Source organism: Anguilla rostrata, chromosome 4, assembly GCF_018555375.3.
Source record: "Anguilla rostrata isolate EN2019 chromosome 4, ASM1855537v3, whole genome shotgun sequence".
Classification (NCBI taxonomy): domain Eukaryota; kingdom Metazoa; phylum Chordata; class Actinopteri; order Anguilliformes; family Anguillidae; genus Anguilla; species Anguilla rostrata.
The window spans coordinates 66,888,552-66,900,552 of NC_057936.1; the positions used below are offsets into that span (position 1 = coordinate 66,888,552).

The 12,001-nt window shown below is 45.1% G+C and overlaps 1 protein-coding gene across 2 annotated transcripts in view; it reads left to right on the forward strand.

Annotated features, from left to right (window-relative positions):
• LOC135254211 (tripartite motif-containing protein 16-like) overlaps nucleotides 1–12,001 on the forward strand; it is a 95,227-nt gene extending 83,226 nt beyond the window's left edge. The window contains exons 3-6 of one of the 2 annotated variants that reach the window (XM_064334314.1): nucleotides 3,486–3,602; nucleotides 3,736–3,865; nucleotides 5,859–5,909; nucleotides 11,662–12,001. In XM_064334314.1, the coding sequence (XP_064190384.1) occupies nucleotides 3,486–3,602; nucleotides 3,736–3,865; nucleotides 5,859–5,909; nucleotides 11,662–11,870 (507 nt within the window). In that variant the 3' untranslated portion in view covers nucleotides 11,871–12,001. The remainder of the gene's footprint in view (nucleotides 1–3,485; nucleotides 3,603–3,735; nucleotides 3,866–5,858; nucleotides 5,910–11,661) is intronic. The other variant, XM_064334313.1, reaches the window with a different exon arrangement.

Below are 12,001 nucleotides of genomic sequence, written 5' to 3' on the forward strand. Positions count from 1 at the left end.
ATTCTCCAGCAGGCACCCTCCTCCCATCTTATGGGTCACCCAAGTTCTGGGCTCAGCCTGGAGTTTGAGAAGAGGTGATTCTGGTGCCCGTCCATGGAGGTGGACATTCGAGACTTTGTTTGGCATTACCTGCCAACAGGTCGTCCACTCAGCCTCCAGCTGGTCTCCTCCAGCCACTGCCTAAATCTCCCACTCATGGTCCCACATCTCCATGGATTTAGTTACCAGGTTTCCTCCATCTACTGGGTTGATCGTGCCCCTTAAACTCCTTTCTGCAGTGAAGGCAGCACTAAAGGAGTCTGGGGGTGTTTAATAACCAGAGTGTGTGTTTGCATGTGTCTATGTGTGTGTGTTTATGTGTATGTGAGTGAGCTTGTGTTTGTGGATGTGATTGTATCTGAGTGTGTGAGTCTGTACAGGTGTGTTTGTGTATGGTGGGAGAGGGGGTCAAGTATAAATCTCCACTCCTTTTAGAAACTGGCAACCATATGTCAGGAGTCACACACACTACCTCCTGCCACCCAACAGTAACCAGGTTTTTCTTTTCCCTTTTTAACTGGAACCCAACCACCACAAGGAGACCAGGACGAGGTAAATAAGTTGATCATACCATTCAGGTGCCAAATTCTCCTGCTGTGTTCCAGTCGTTTATCAATGAAGTACAAAGGTGCTCAATCTGTTTGTCTTTGTGACATATTAAACATGTCCATCCACCTCTACCGCCCCCTACCGTCCCTCTACCGCCCCTACCATCCCCTCTACCGCCCCCTACTGTCCCTCTACCGCCCCTACCGTCCCTCTACCGCCCCCTACCGTCCCCTCTACCGCCCCCTACCGTCCCCTCTACGCCCCCTACCATCCCTCTACCGCCCCTACCATCCCTCTACCGCCCCTTACCGTCCCCTCTACCGCCCCCTACCGTCCCTCTACCGCCCCTACCATCCCCTCTACCACCCCCTACCATCCCCTCTACCGCCCCCTACTGTCCCCTCTACCGCCCCTACCATCCCTCTACCACCCCCTACCATCCCCTCTACCGTCACCTCTACCGCCCCTACCATCCCCTCTACCACCCCTACCATCCCCTCTACCGCCCCCTACTGTCCCCTCTACCGCCCCCTACCGTCCCCCCCTCCTTCGCTCACTGGGCCTCCTGCTCTGTGGCCCCCAGGCTATGCTGAATCTCAACATACTTTTGAAGCACATCAGTTTAAATGGGCCTATACTGCGGACTGAACTTTTCTAACCTGCTCTATTTTACTGTATTTTCAGTGCTGTTCAGTAGGGCCCTGCAATCTTGTGATCTATGTATGGAAGGGCAGCAGGACTGAAGATTGGGAGCCACATTCCTCAGACTGTGTGCTGTTATGACCAGACGGAACTGGTTTGACTGCTTCTGGGTGGCTCACCTCCCCCTGCGTCTTGGGTTAAGCATCAGGTTAAACCTTTGGGCCTGCCTCCTCAGGCACTACAGCAAAGTGATTGAGGAGGTTTATTGACCTGCAACTGACCCTTGTAGGCTCCCACCAATCAGAACGAGGCACCACGCACAACTAGTTTGTGACCAGTCTCGCCTCCTCCCAAGTTAACGGCTGAATACTGGACTGAGAGGACAGAGGGGGGAGCTTTTCTGGCAGATGAGAGATGGCCTTGTGATAGGTGTGTGTGCATGCCCAAAAACCACACCTCTCCCCCCTCCTCACTGCCCACCTCCATCTGTCTGCATTTCCTGGACTGCAGTCATAATAAAGTTCAAAGAGTTTGACCACTATGTTTGTCAATGTGTGCGTGTGTGTGATTGTTCCTGAGTATGTGAGTTTTTGCAAGTGTTTGTGTATGGAGGTAGTAGTGGTGGTAGAAACGGGTAGAAACGGATTGCACCCATGAGTAGATAATCAAACACTTGAAATCGCTCAAAAATATGTTCATGTATTCCATGTTTCTGTGCAGTCATTCAGTGATATTCATCACCATGCATTTTGCTAAACAAACAATCATCACCCTATCATATGCCTGTTTGTGTGTGTGTTACGTCCCCTGCCTCTGCTTGCCTGGGCAGTGCAGGTGATTGCCTTAATTGCCTGATTGCCTCCACCTGCATGTGGTAAATGGACTGCATTTATATAGCGCTTTTATCCAAAGCGCTTTGCAATTGATGCCTCTCATTCGCCAGAGCAGTTAGGGGTTAGGTGTCTTGCTCAAGGACACTTCGACACGCCCAGACCGGGGTTTGAACCGGCACCCCTCTGACTGCCAGACAATCGCTCTTACCTCCTGAGCCATATCGCCCCAATATAAGCCCTGTTGTGGAAGGCTGAGGAGAGATGTTCTTTGGGGCTGTGTGTGGCCTCAGTCCAACACCAACCTCCTGCAGCTGTGGGCTGAACCAGGAAGTCACTCCCACTCTCTCTGTCACGCAGTTTCTGTCTCTGTCAGTCAATCAGCAGTGTATCTGCTGTCCCTGTACGATGGATAAACACAAAGACCATGGTACAGTCTCAGCTGCAGCAGAAAAGACCGGGAAACAGGTAAGGACTGAAACTCTTAGACATAGCACTAATGCTTTTTTACAGTGATGACCGATTTCATCTTTGCTCATTTCTGCGATTTGAAGGTTAATGAAATGTGTTTTATTGAATATCTTCATTGAGTACATTTTACTCTGTTTGATACAATTTTTAAAAAGTGTTTAACAATGCAGATTTCCACATTTGAAGTAGTAAAGCAGTATGTAAAATTATGATCCGTTTTATTATTAAATTGAATTTATTTAAGTAAATTTTGAAGTGTTGAATACATTTGAACACTTAATTTTAAAAGGCAGTGATTTCCAGGTCTGAAGTCCACTATGATAAAACAGGAAGTTAACCCAAGTCAGCTCTCTGTGACAGCTCTCTTCATATCCCTCACCCCCCTATTCACTCCCTGATTGGGAATCAACACGGCTGGAGCAGTTAGTTCACTCACACAGTTTAAAAGCTTTATTTATAAGTCCAGTACATTTTGTACACTGACCTACCATACACCATACATCAAACATGTTGCAGTACTTTATAAAATTTGTAATATGTAAATGTGGTAGAAAAGTTGAATATTGTAATATGAAATTAATCTGTCCACAGGATCAACTGAGGGTGACACGGGGAAAATTCAGGCAGAGATGCAAGAGAGATGCGAGAGAGAGAAGGAGCTGCAGGATCTGAGACAGGCTGTGCAGTCACTCAAGGTGGGTACTGAGCAGAGGAGAAGACAACAGCTGGCTGCTGGAAGAGCCATTTCAGGGCTCAGTCAGGGCTCTCCTCCAGTCAGCCAGTGAGGAGTCCAGGGTTGGGCCACTTTCCAGCCCTGTGGGGCTCAATCCCACTGAGCCACACTGTGGGGAACAGGCTGTCTGGGGTCCCAGTAAGAGCTGAGTGAAAGGCCTAGTTAAAATTGTAAAAGTAAAAGCCTCCTCTCTCTGTGTCTCCTAACAACTCTCTGCACAGGCAGCAGCGGAGGACAGTGATTCGATCATTATAATGCTGATCTGCTCCATTGAGAGAAGACGCTCGGAGCTCGGAGCTGATCAGCCACTGGAGCAGGAGCACATTCAACGACTCCAGGTAACATGACTGGCTCTCTAACTGTCTGCACTGTGTACATTTTACATACAAGGTGAGCCAGTTTTCCTCTTTTACAAAGATCTGCTCCTGGTATCTGCACAGGAATCTGAATTGAGATTGTTTCTGCCTGCAGGATCTCCGTGACAATATCATTGCCACTCCTGAACTTGATGAATTTTCTGTGGCTGTGAGGAATGCCATCACTGGTCTGAAAGAAAATCTGGACAACTGCAAGACGGAATTACTCAGACTTTTTATAACAGGTTAAAACTACTGAAATACATTTTCCTCAATTCTTTCTATAAAAAATGAGTGCTCAACTTAAGCAAATATAATCAACTGGTCCATAAAAAGATTCAGATAACTGTGCTGCAGTGAAGTCTCTGTTGTCACAAATACACAATTAAAAATACACAATTTCAAAAACAAACACGCATAGAAACAGACACACACACACACACACATTGTAGTGGGAGGTTTCTGATCATATTTAGAATGCTTTTCTGTAAACACATTCAGCAGCAGTTAAAAGTTTCCAGTTGCTCTGAATTTCAGCCCAAGATCAAGTATGAGTAAAGTCAAAGTATAAACCATGTTTAAAGTAACTCAGTGTAGAGTATGAGTATAGTCAGAGTACAGCCCAAGGTAACAGTAACTCAGCGTAGAGTATGAGTATAGTCAGAGTACAGCCCAAGGTAACAGTAATTCAGTGTAGAGTATGAGTATAGTCAGAGTACAGCCCATGGTAACAGTAACTCAGTGTAGAGTATGAGTATAGTCAGAGCACAGCCCAAGGTAAAGGTAACTCAGGTCCTCTGGGTTGTTTGGTGAGTTTATGTTGTGTCCAACCTTGTCACAGCCTATTTGATGTGATGCCTCCGTTAATCCATTTATTCTTTTCTCAAGTATTTGTTGTAATTTAATCTACTACACGAGTACACACACATAAGATCTTTTCAGAGCTATCAAGCGATTCATTGCAGAAATGAAAATACCACCTTGCTGCCCAACATCAACTGTATTTGATGTTTTTACTCAGTTTTAAAAAGTTAAACTGGGGCAAAATGTTTTGGTGTTACAGTGTCTTTTTTTAAGTGAGCTGGCTTTGTTATTTACTGCTATAATATCAACAATTTAAAAAAATGTGTATACCTCATGTTTTCTGATGGAAATGTCAGTTTCTCTCCTGTTATGAAAGTTAATAGCAGCACAGGGTTTGAGTGTTTCTACATCTGGTAACTGATCCTTTGCAGTAAAGTGGTCTGCACTGCTGTAAAACACCAGCAGAGATTTGTGAGATGGGTGGAGAGATGCAGCATTCCTGGGGAGTACAATCTCTTCTCATTATTCCCTTTGAGATTAAAGCACATTTAGGTCTCATCATTACCTTTGATTTGGATCAAAGCTCATTTTAGGTCTTCCTCAAGCTTTCACACGGCTGTCTGAAGCTTCTTTACATACATATGTTATCCTGCAACTTCTAGTGACAAATCAACCTTTCTGTAGTGACATCACTGGGAGAAACATGGATAATCTACTGTACAATCCTGTATCTCTGGTCCTGTGAACACTTGTCTTTGTCTGCCAAATACTGTATATATCCAATTTATTGACTAATACGATACATGACATTTGGTTGTTGTAGTCTCATTGTAAGAAATTAGGTCGGTATTTCAGTTATTGTGTGATGTGAATCACATGTGGAGGTAGTTTGGGCTGGAACCCTCTGGTATCAGATCTGAATGCAATTCATGTGTCTCCTGTCAGCCTTCTACTGACAAACAACATCCTATAATTGTGCAGGAGTCTGTGTTGGATATGAGTGTAAACAGGCCCTCTGCTACCTGCTCTCTGCTCACCATGACAACCAATTTGTAACTGCCAAAACGACTGAGCCTTCAGCTCCCACCAAGATATTAAGTTTTAATAATGAAATTGTTTTATATTTGCATTATTCCTGAATGAGTGGAAGTTTCATTTACATGTATTTTATTTGTTAAAATACAATTTAATTTCTTCATAAAATATGATATAAATCTTATCTGAAAAGGGTTGGTGTGGGTGCAGATTTTTACTTTAGGTGAGCACTAAGATACCTGACTAATTGTGGTCTTCAATCAAGACATTGGTAAATATAATCAGATGTCTCAGTGCTGGGCTAAAACAAAAACCTGCACCCATTCTGACCCCTTTCAATTAAGATTGATATAAAAGTTATCTTCAGGAGCTCATCTTTCTTGTGAACTCTCTCTACAGTGGAAAACATCCATGGTGAAGAGCCCAGGACGAGACAGGACTTCTTACGACGTGAGTCTGTAATTAAACATAAATTAACAAAAATAAGAAACATGAGAATACGAGGTAATATGAAGAAATTATCGTTTAAAGTATTTTCTATATTCAGGACAGACTTGCTTTTTTTTGGGGGGGGGGGGCACCTAGGGACTTGCAGTATGTGCAGAGAAACTGGGAGGGTGTGCCAGGATGTCAAACAGGTGTTACTACCACCTGACTCAGGGCAGTGCAACATTGAGGGAGACCACACATGAAATAAGATTAAATTAAAAGATTTACTTAACAAAATAAGTTACACAACTGCAAATACACAACATCAGCGTGTGACCATACTCAAAGTGAAACTATGATGCAGTCAGTCAGGGTAAATGTAGGTGTGGTGCAAAAGTAAAACAAAACACAAACTACAGAAAAAGTTCTGGTGACAGGGAGAGCGCTGGCCGAACCCAGGAGGGGCCCATATGTGCTCATCAAGGCCACCAGCTGGGCTCTCACACCTGGAGCCCAAAAGGGCCGTCACCCAGGAAACGGCTTCTCCCACAGGTTTCCATTGGAGGACAGGTGTTGATTTTAAACCACCTGGTAGCATTAGCATGGTGGCACAGGTTAGCGGTGCTGACCACCTGACGGCTTTCTACACACACTGCAAAGCTTTCTGGTGCAGTTCTACTGCTCGGGGTAGTGGTGCTGTATCTGCCCCTGCTCGAGGTAGAGGTGCTGTATCTGCCCCTGCTCGGGGTAGAGGTGCTGTATCTGCCCCTGCTCGGGGTAGCAGTGCTGTATCTGCCCCTGCTCGGGGTAGTGGTGCTGTATCTGCCCCTGCTCGGGGCAGCAGTGCTGTATCTGCCCCTGCTCGGGGTAGCGGTGCTGTATCTGCCCCTGCTCAGGGTAGTGGTGCTGTATCTCCCCCTGGTGGGGGCGTTAGTGCTGTATCTGTCCCTGGTGGGGGCATTAGTGTGGTATCTACCCCTGCTCGGGGTAGTGGTGCTGTATTTGCCCCTGCTCGGGGTAGTGGTGCTGTATTTGCCCCTGCTCGGGGTAGTGGTGCTGTATCTGCCCCTGCTCGGGGTAGTGGTGCTGTATCTGCCCCTGCTCGGGGTAGTGGTGCTGTATCTGCCCCTGCTCGGGGTAGCGTTGCTGTATCTGCCCCTGCTCAGGGTAGTGGTGCTGTATCTGCCCCTGCTCGGGGTAGCGGTGCTGTATCTGCCCCTGCTCAGGGTAGCGGTTCTGTATCTGCCCCTGCTCGGGGTAGTGGTGCTGTATCTGCCCCTGCTCGGGGCAGCGGTGCTGTATCTGCCCCTGCTTGGGGTAGTAGTGCTGTATCTGCCCCCAGGTTTGTGGTTCATGTTGATAGTGGGGTCTTTGTTGTAGGAGCTGAAAAAGTACAGCCCAAGGTAACAGTAACTCAGTGTAGAGTATGAGTATAGTCAGAGTACAGCCCACACATACACAAAATAAAATAAACGGACACCTTCACCCTTCCCCCTTACGGGTTGCAGGCAAAAACAATAAACTAAAACAACAAGCTAAAATAAGGAAGACAAAAGAAAGTCAAATGGCACGACCACGTTCCCGGCCAGGTCCAGCTCCTCCAACACCCCAGCTGAGGATTCATTTTTTTAAAGTGCTCAAAATAAAACTAAACTAAAATCATAACAGAGAGCAGCACACCTTTAAGCACCTGGGCTGATTAGCTAACGCAATTCAGATGCATGCTCTCTCCACCCCTTGTAACTGATACTCATAATTCTAAGATCAAAGCTATAGATGACACTGGGGGGGATTAACAACCTCCTTGCACGTAGAGGAGGCATAGTAACAAACAGTAATTCGTTGTTAACCACGCTAGCGGTGTGAACCGCCCATGGTGTGTTAGCTTCGGACTGCACCAGCGCAGTGCCCAGATAATTGCTCCATATTCCTATAGAGCACCACCAGGGCACCAGGGATTGCCATTCTCAGTGACGCTCATAAACTCCAGTGGTTACTCCAGGTATTGCAGTTTAGTAAGCCTCTGGTGCCAAAAAGCAAATTTCCCCATTGAAGCCCATTCAAAACTACGAATTTACCCTGGCCAAATTAAATTCTATTGGACAGAATTTTTTATCTTTAAAATTTCTTCACATTGAACTAATTATGCTCCAGGCACCGATTTTTGTTCTGAGTTCCACAGAAGAAGATATAAGATATAAGATTGAATTCTCCTTCACATCTTTCCTTAACCTCATAATGTTTTGGTAAATGGTAAATGGACTGCATTTATATAGTGCTTTTATCCAAAGCGCTTTACAATTGATGCCTCTCATTCACCAGAGCAGTTAGGGGTTAGGTGTCTTGCTCAGGGACACTTCGACACACCCAGGGCGGGGATCGAACCGGCAACCCTCCGACTGCCAGACAACCGCTCTTACCTCCTGAGCTATGTCGCCCCATATGTTTTCCAACAAGGTCAAGGAAAAGTGGTTAGGAAAAGACATAGGATGTAATTTTTTTGACTGTTTGGACGCAGCCATAGTCAGACTCAAACATGGCTGGCTCCATGAATTGGCTTCATGCGCTTTTGAGCAGCTCCCATAGGAATCCATGGAACTGGTAAACGGAAGCTGTCTCCAGTTCTTGTACATCTCGATGAGCACCACCGACGACTAGCGGGCACCCTTGGTATTTCAAGGCCACTTCATTCATGCCAATGAATGGGGAAAAGACAAATCATATTAAGCATAATTAGCAAATGAGCAAAAGTAAGTGCTGGCTATTAGAATCTTACAGTATCGCGTTTCTGAGTTCCCTGGCCTGCACAACTAAGAAATAATTCTTCATCTTCCCGTAACCTAAACCGAAAGTAACCATGTTTTGGTACGCTTGTCTTGTACTTGCGATTTTCATTTTGTTTACCTTAATCATTGTGGTTAATTTAAAAGTGATGAACACTGCTAGTTGGTATTGTGGTCAATCGTTGTTTTCTTTATTTTGTTCACCTTTATAGATTCAGTCAGTCAGGGTAGGTCAGCAGCGGCCTGGAAGACTCACCATTTCTCCCCTTTTGTTTCAACTCTCTCCATCCTGTCCTCATTGTGAGTGAGGTCAGAAGAATTACTTTTAGACAGCTCAGACAGGTTCTGGTCTGAGAGAGAAAGATCTGTTCTACTGGCTTTGCCCTGTTTGTGTGTTTCCGATTTGTACCATGTCTTAACCAAAATTAACCAATTTTTGTGCAAAAGGACGCTGTGGTGTTTTAAACACGTTCGGGCGTGGTGCTGGCTGCCAGTCATTGTAATTCGACAGTCTTGAGCCGTAACAGGCAGGACATCTCCTGTCATCTGTACCGTATCCTGAACTGTGCCTCCCTCCACTGCCAAAGTACTTCCAGTAGCCAAACTGCTGTTCATGGAGGTAAAACTGGCAGCCCCCCCCCCCCAATATCCTGACCACAACTTTTAAACACAGAACCGTGTCCACCTATGTCCCGTTCCATAAGTGTAGGTGCCCTCATGCGCTGTTAGTGCATACCAATGGACAGGTCTGCCCCATGCCTGGGTTTAATTGGATTGGCAACCCTATGACTGTAAACACAGTCAAGAAAGTTCCCTTTGATGGACTGCACCTTGCACATGCAGTGCTGTCATTAATTATTCCCTCTTTGTATTTTGCGGTGAATGAAAAGGCCTAAACCTACAAGTACCACAGTCCTCCCCTGCCATCCCCCGAATGACACCCACTTACATAAGTGCAACCGGATCCACGCCCTGCGACTGGGAGCTTGACTGCTGTCCACAGTCCCACCTGACTGGACCCCGGCTACAGGAGCCAAAGAGGAATCCACAGGAAATATAATGCTTCCCCACTCGGCAGCTAAGAGATGCCCGCTGCACTTCGTCAGCTCTGGGTTGTCCGGCTTCCTGTCAAAGGAGACAGAGCCCCTGCACACTGTGGGCAATGGATTGCCTTTCATTTCAGAAGGGCAACAATAATGGGAAAAAACACTGTATGTTGATGTCTCCACACCACACCTTACCATTGTGGGATTTAGGTCTGTGTCCATACATTGGTAGGCCAGCAGGTCACAATGGGACTACTCAATTCTGACCTGGACTAAACATTTTAGAGATGGCGGATGTAGCAATTTGATTTTGTTAACTGCATCTCAGGAATGTAAATGTGTAGTTTTGTTATAGCTATGCCCTAATGGTTATATTGTGTCATTTTTATGTGGTGATGGGAAAACAGGCTTTTAGCAGCTGCACTTATTTTTCCAAGATAGAGAATGTCAGATATGTAGTGCTTTGATTATGGCCTAGAGAGGGATACAGTGAATTTGACACAATATTAAATTGTTTCTAGTAATGTGGCCTGTACTCCTTTACACAAGCATCAAAGCAATTATGATTGGGGCGATACAAAATCCTCTGAGTCCCTAATCTAGGCAGACAATCTATGGGTCTCGTTTCCTGTGGAGTTTGTCTCAGAAGACCATATTGGGGGTCAGAAACTCTGCACAGCTATGTGCCTAACATTTCCATTTCCATTTAAGTTTGAATGCAGTCTTTAGGTAGGCCAGTCCTTGTCATAAATGAGTCTGACCCCCCTTCTCTCCGAAACCTTAACTCGGCACCACCCAATCAGGGCAAACGTCCCCAAGCCATGCTGGGTAAGGTAATTAAGATGGCCACAGGAAAAGTTGTGTTGTCTTGCTGTTGGCCTTGGAGAATAAGAGTTTTCCTTTTTTATTTTGGTGGTGGTTCCTTGGTTGTGTGCTTCTAGCTGGTTTCCTTTCATCCTGTGGTTATTAAACCAGAAGTGGGTAACACTTTGGCAAGGTCTGGCTTATCCGTCTCTCTCTCTTTTCTGGGATTTCTAAATCACTTGTTTAATGTTTTGTATAATGTCTTCTGTTTTGTAATTTAGAAGTAGTGAGCCTGCATTCAATAAAGAATGTATGATTTCAATGCATTAATCTAATTGACTGCTTCGTATTAAATTCAATTATTTAATCTTAAAACCTGATATAGAGCTTGTTTTGACTTGATGGTTGATTCCACCAGTTTTCTGTAGACTGACCTATAAATGAATTCGGCAATTTAATTGATAATTCTCATTTTTAAATTAAATCACATAAATATTTTTTATATGTAGGTTAAGTGAGGGGTTCTAGAACGCAGTATTGCTTGTGTTCAGTATTCAGAGTGCTGAACATTTTAACATTTAACCATTGGTTTCAGAAAATAAACACATTTTTTAAATTAATCATTGCTTGTCCCATAATGCAGTATTAATAAAATAAGAAAAGTAACCTAGATCATACAGAATTTATTTGAAAAAGTTGAAAAAGAGTGTTCAGTGAGTTTGGGGTCCATGTTCATCTCCCTCTAGTGACCCCTGCTGGTTGATTGGGTTCCCATGGACTGCAGGTGAAAGTTGCGTATGAAAGGTCCTCCTCTGACTCTGTTCTGTGAGCTTAGCTGCAGTCTGTGGTGTGAAAATAAGCAGCTGGTGACACCACGTGTTTCGGAGGAGAACCTTGGGTGTCCAAAGTTACTCTCCCAAATCAACAGTGGGGTTCACAGCATGAGCATGGTTGCAGATGATTGGCTGTTCCAAACTGGGGTGGGAATTAGACATGCCCAGTCCCCATTGGGCTCCAAATTTGTTTAAAAAAACTAATAAAAATAACATGTGAATGGAGTAAAATATGAAATTTAATTGTGTGTAAAATATGTAATTGATGTTTATTATTATGATTACTGAACTCTCTTTTCTCCTTCAGATTCCCGTCGGCTCACTCTGGACCCTAACACAGCACACAGAGACCTCCATCTGTCTGAGGGGAACACAAAGGTGACCCGTGTGAGTGAGAGGCACACTCACCTGCTCATCCAGACAGATTTGAGCACCGGGCCCAAGTGCTGTGCAGCGAGCCTCTGCCTGTTCGCTGTTACTGGGAGGCTGAGTGGAGTGGGCACATGCCTTCTATAGCAGTCGCATATAGAAATATCCCCAGGAAAGGGCAGGGTGATACCTGTCGTCTGGGACGTAATAACAAGTCCTGGAGTTTGTGCTGCGCTCCCGCCCGTTACACTTTATGGCACAATAAAGAGAGCATTAAA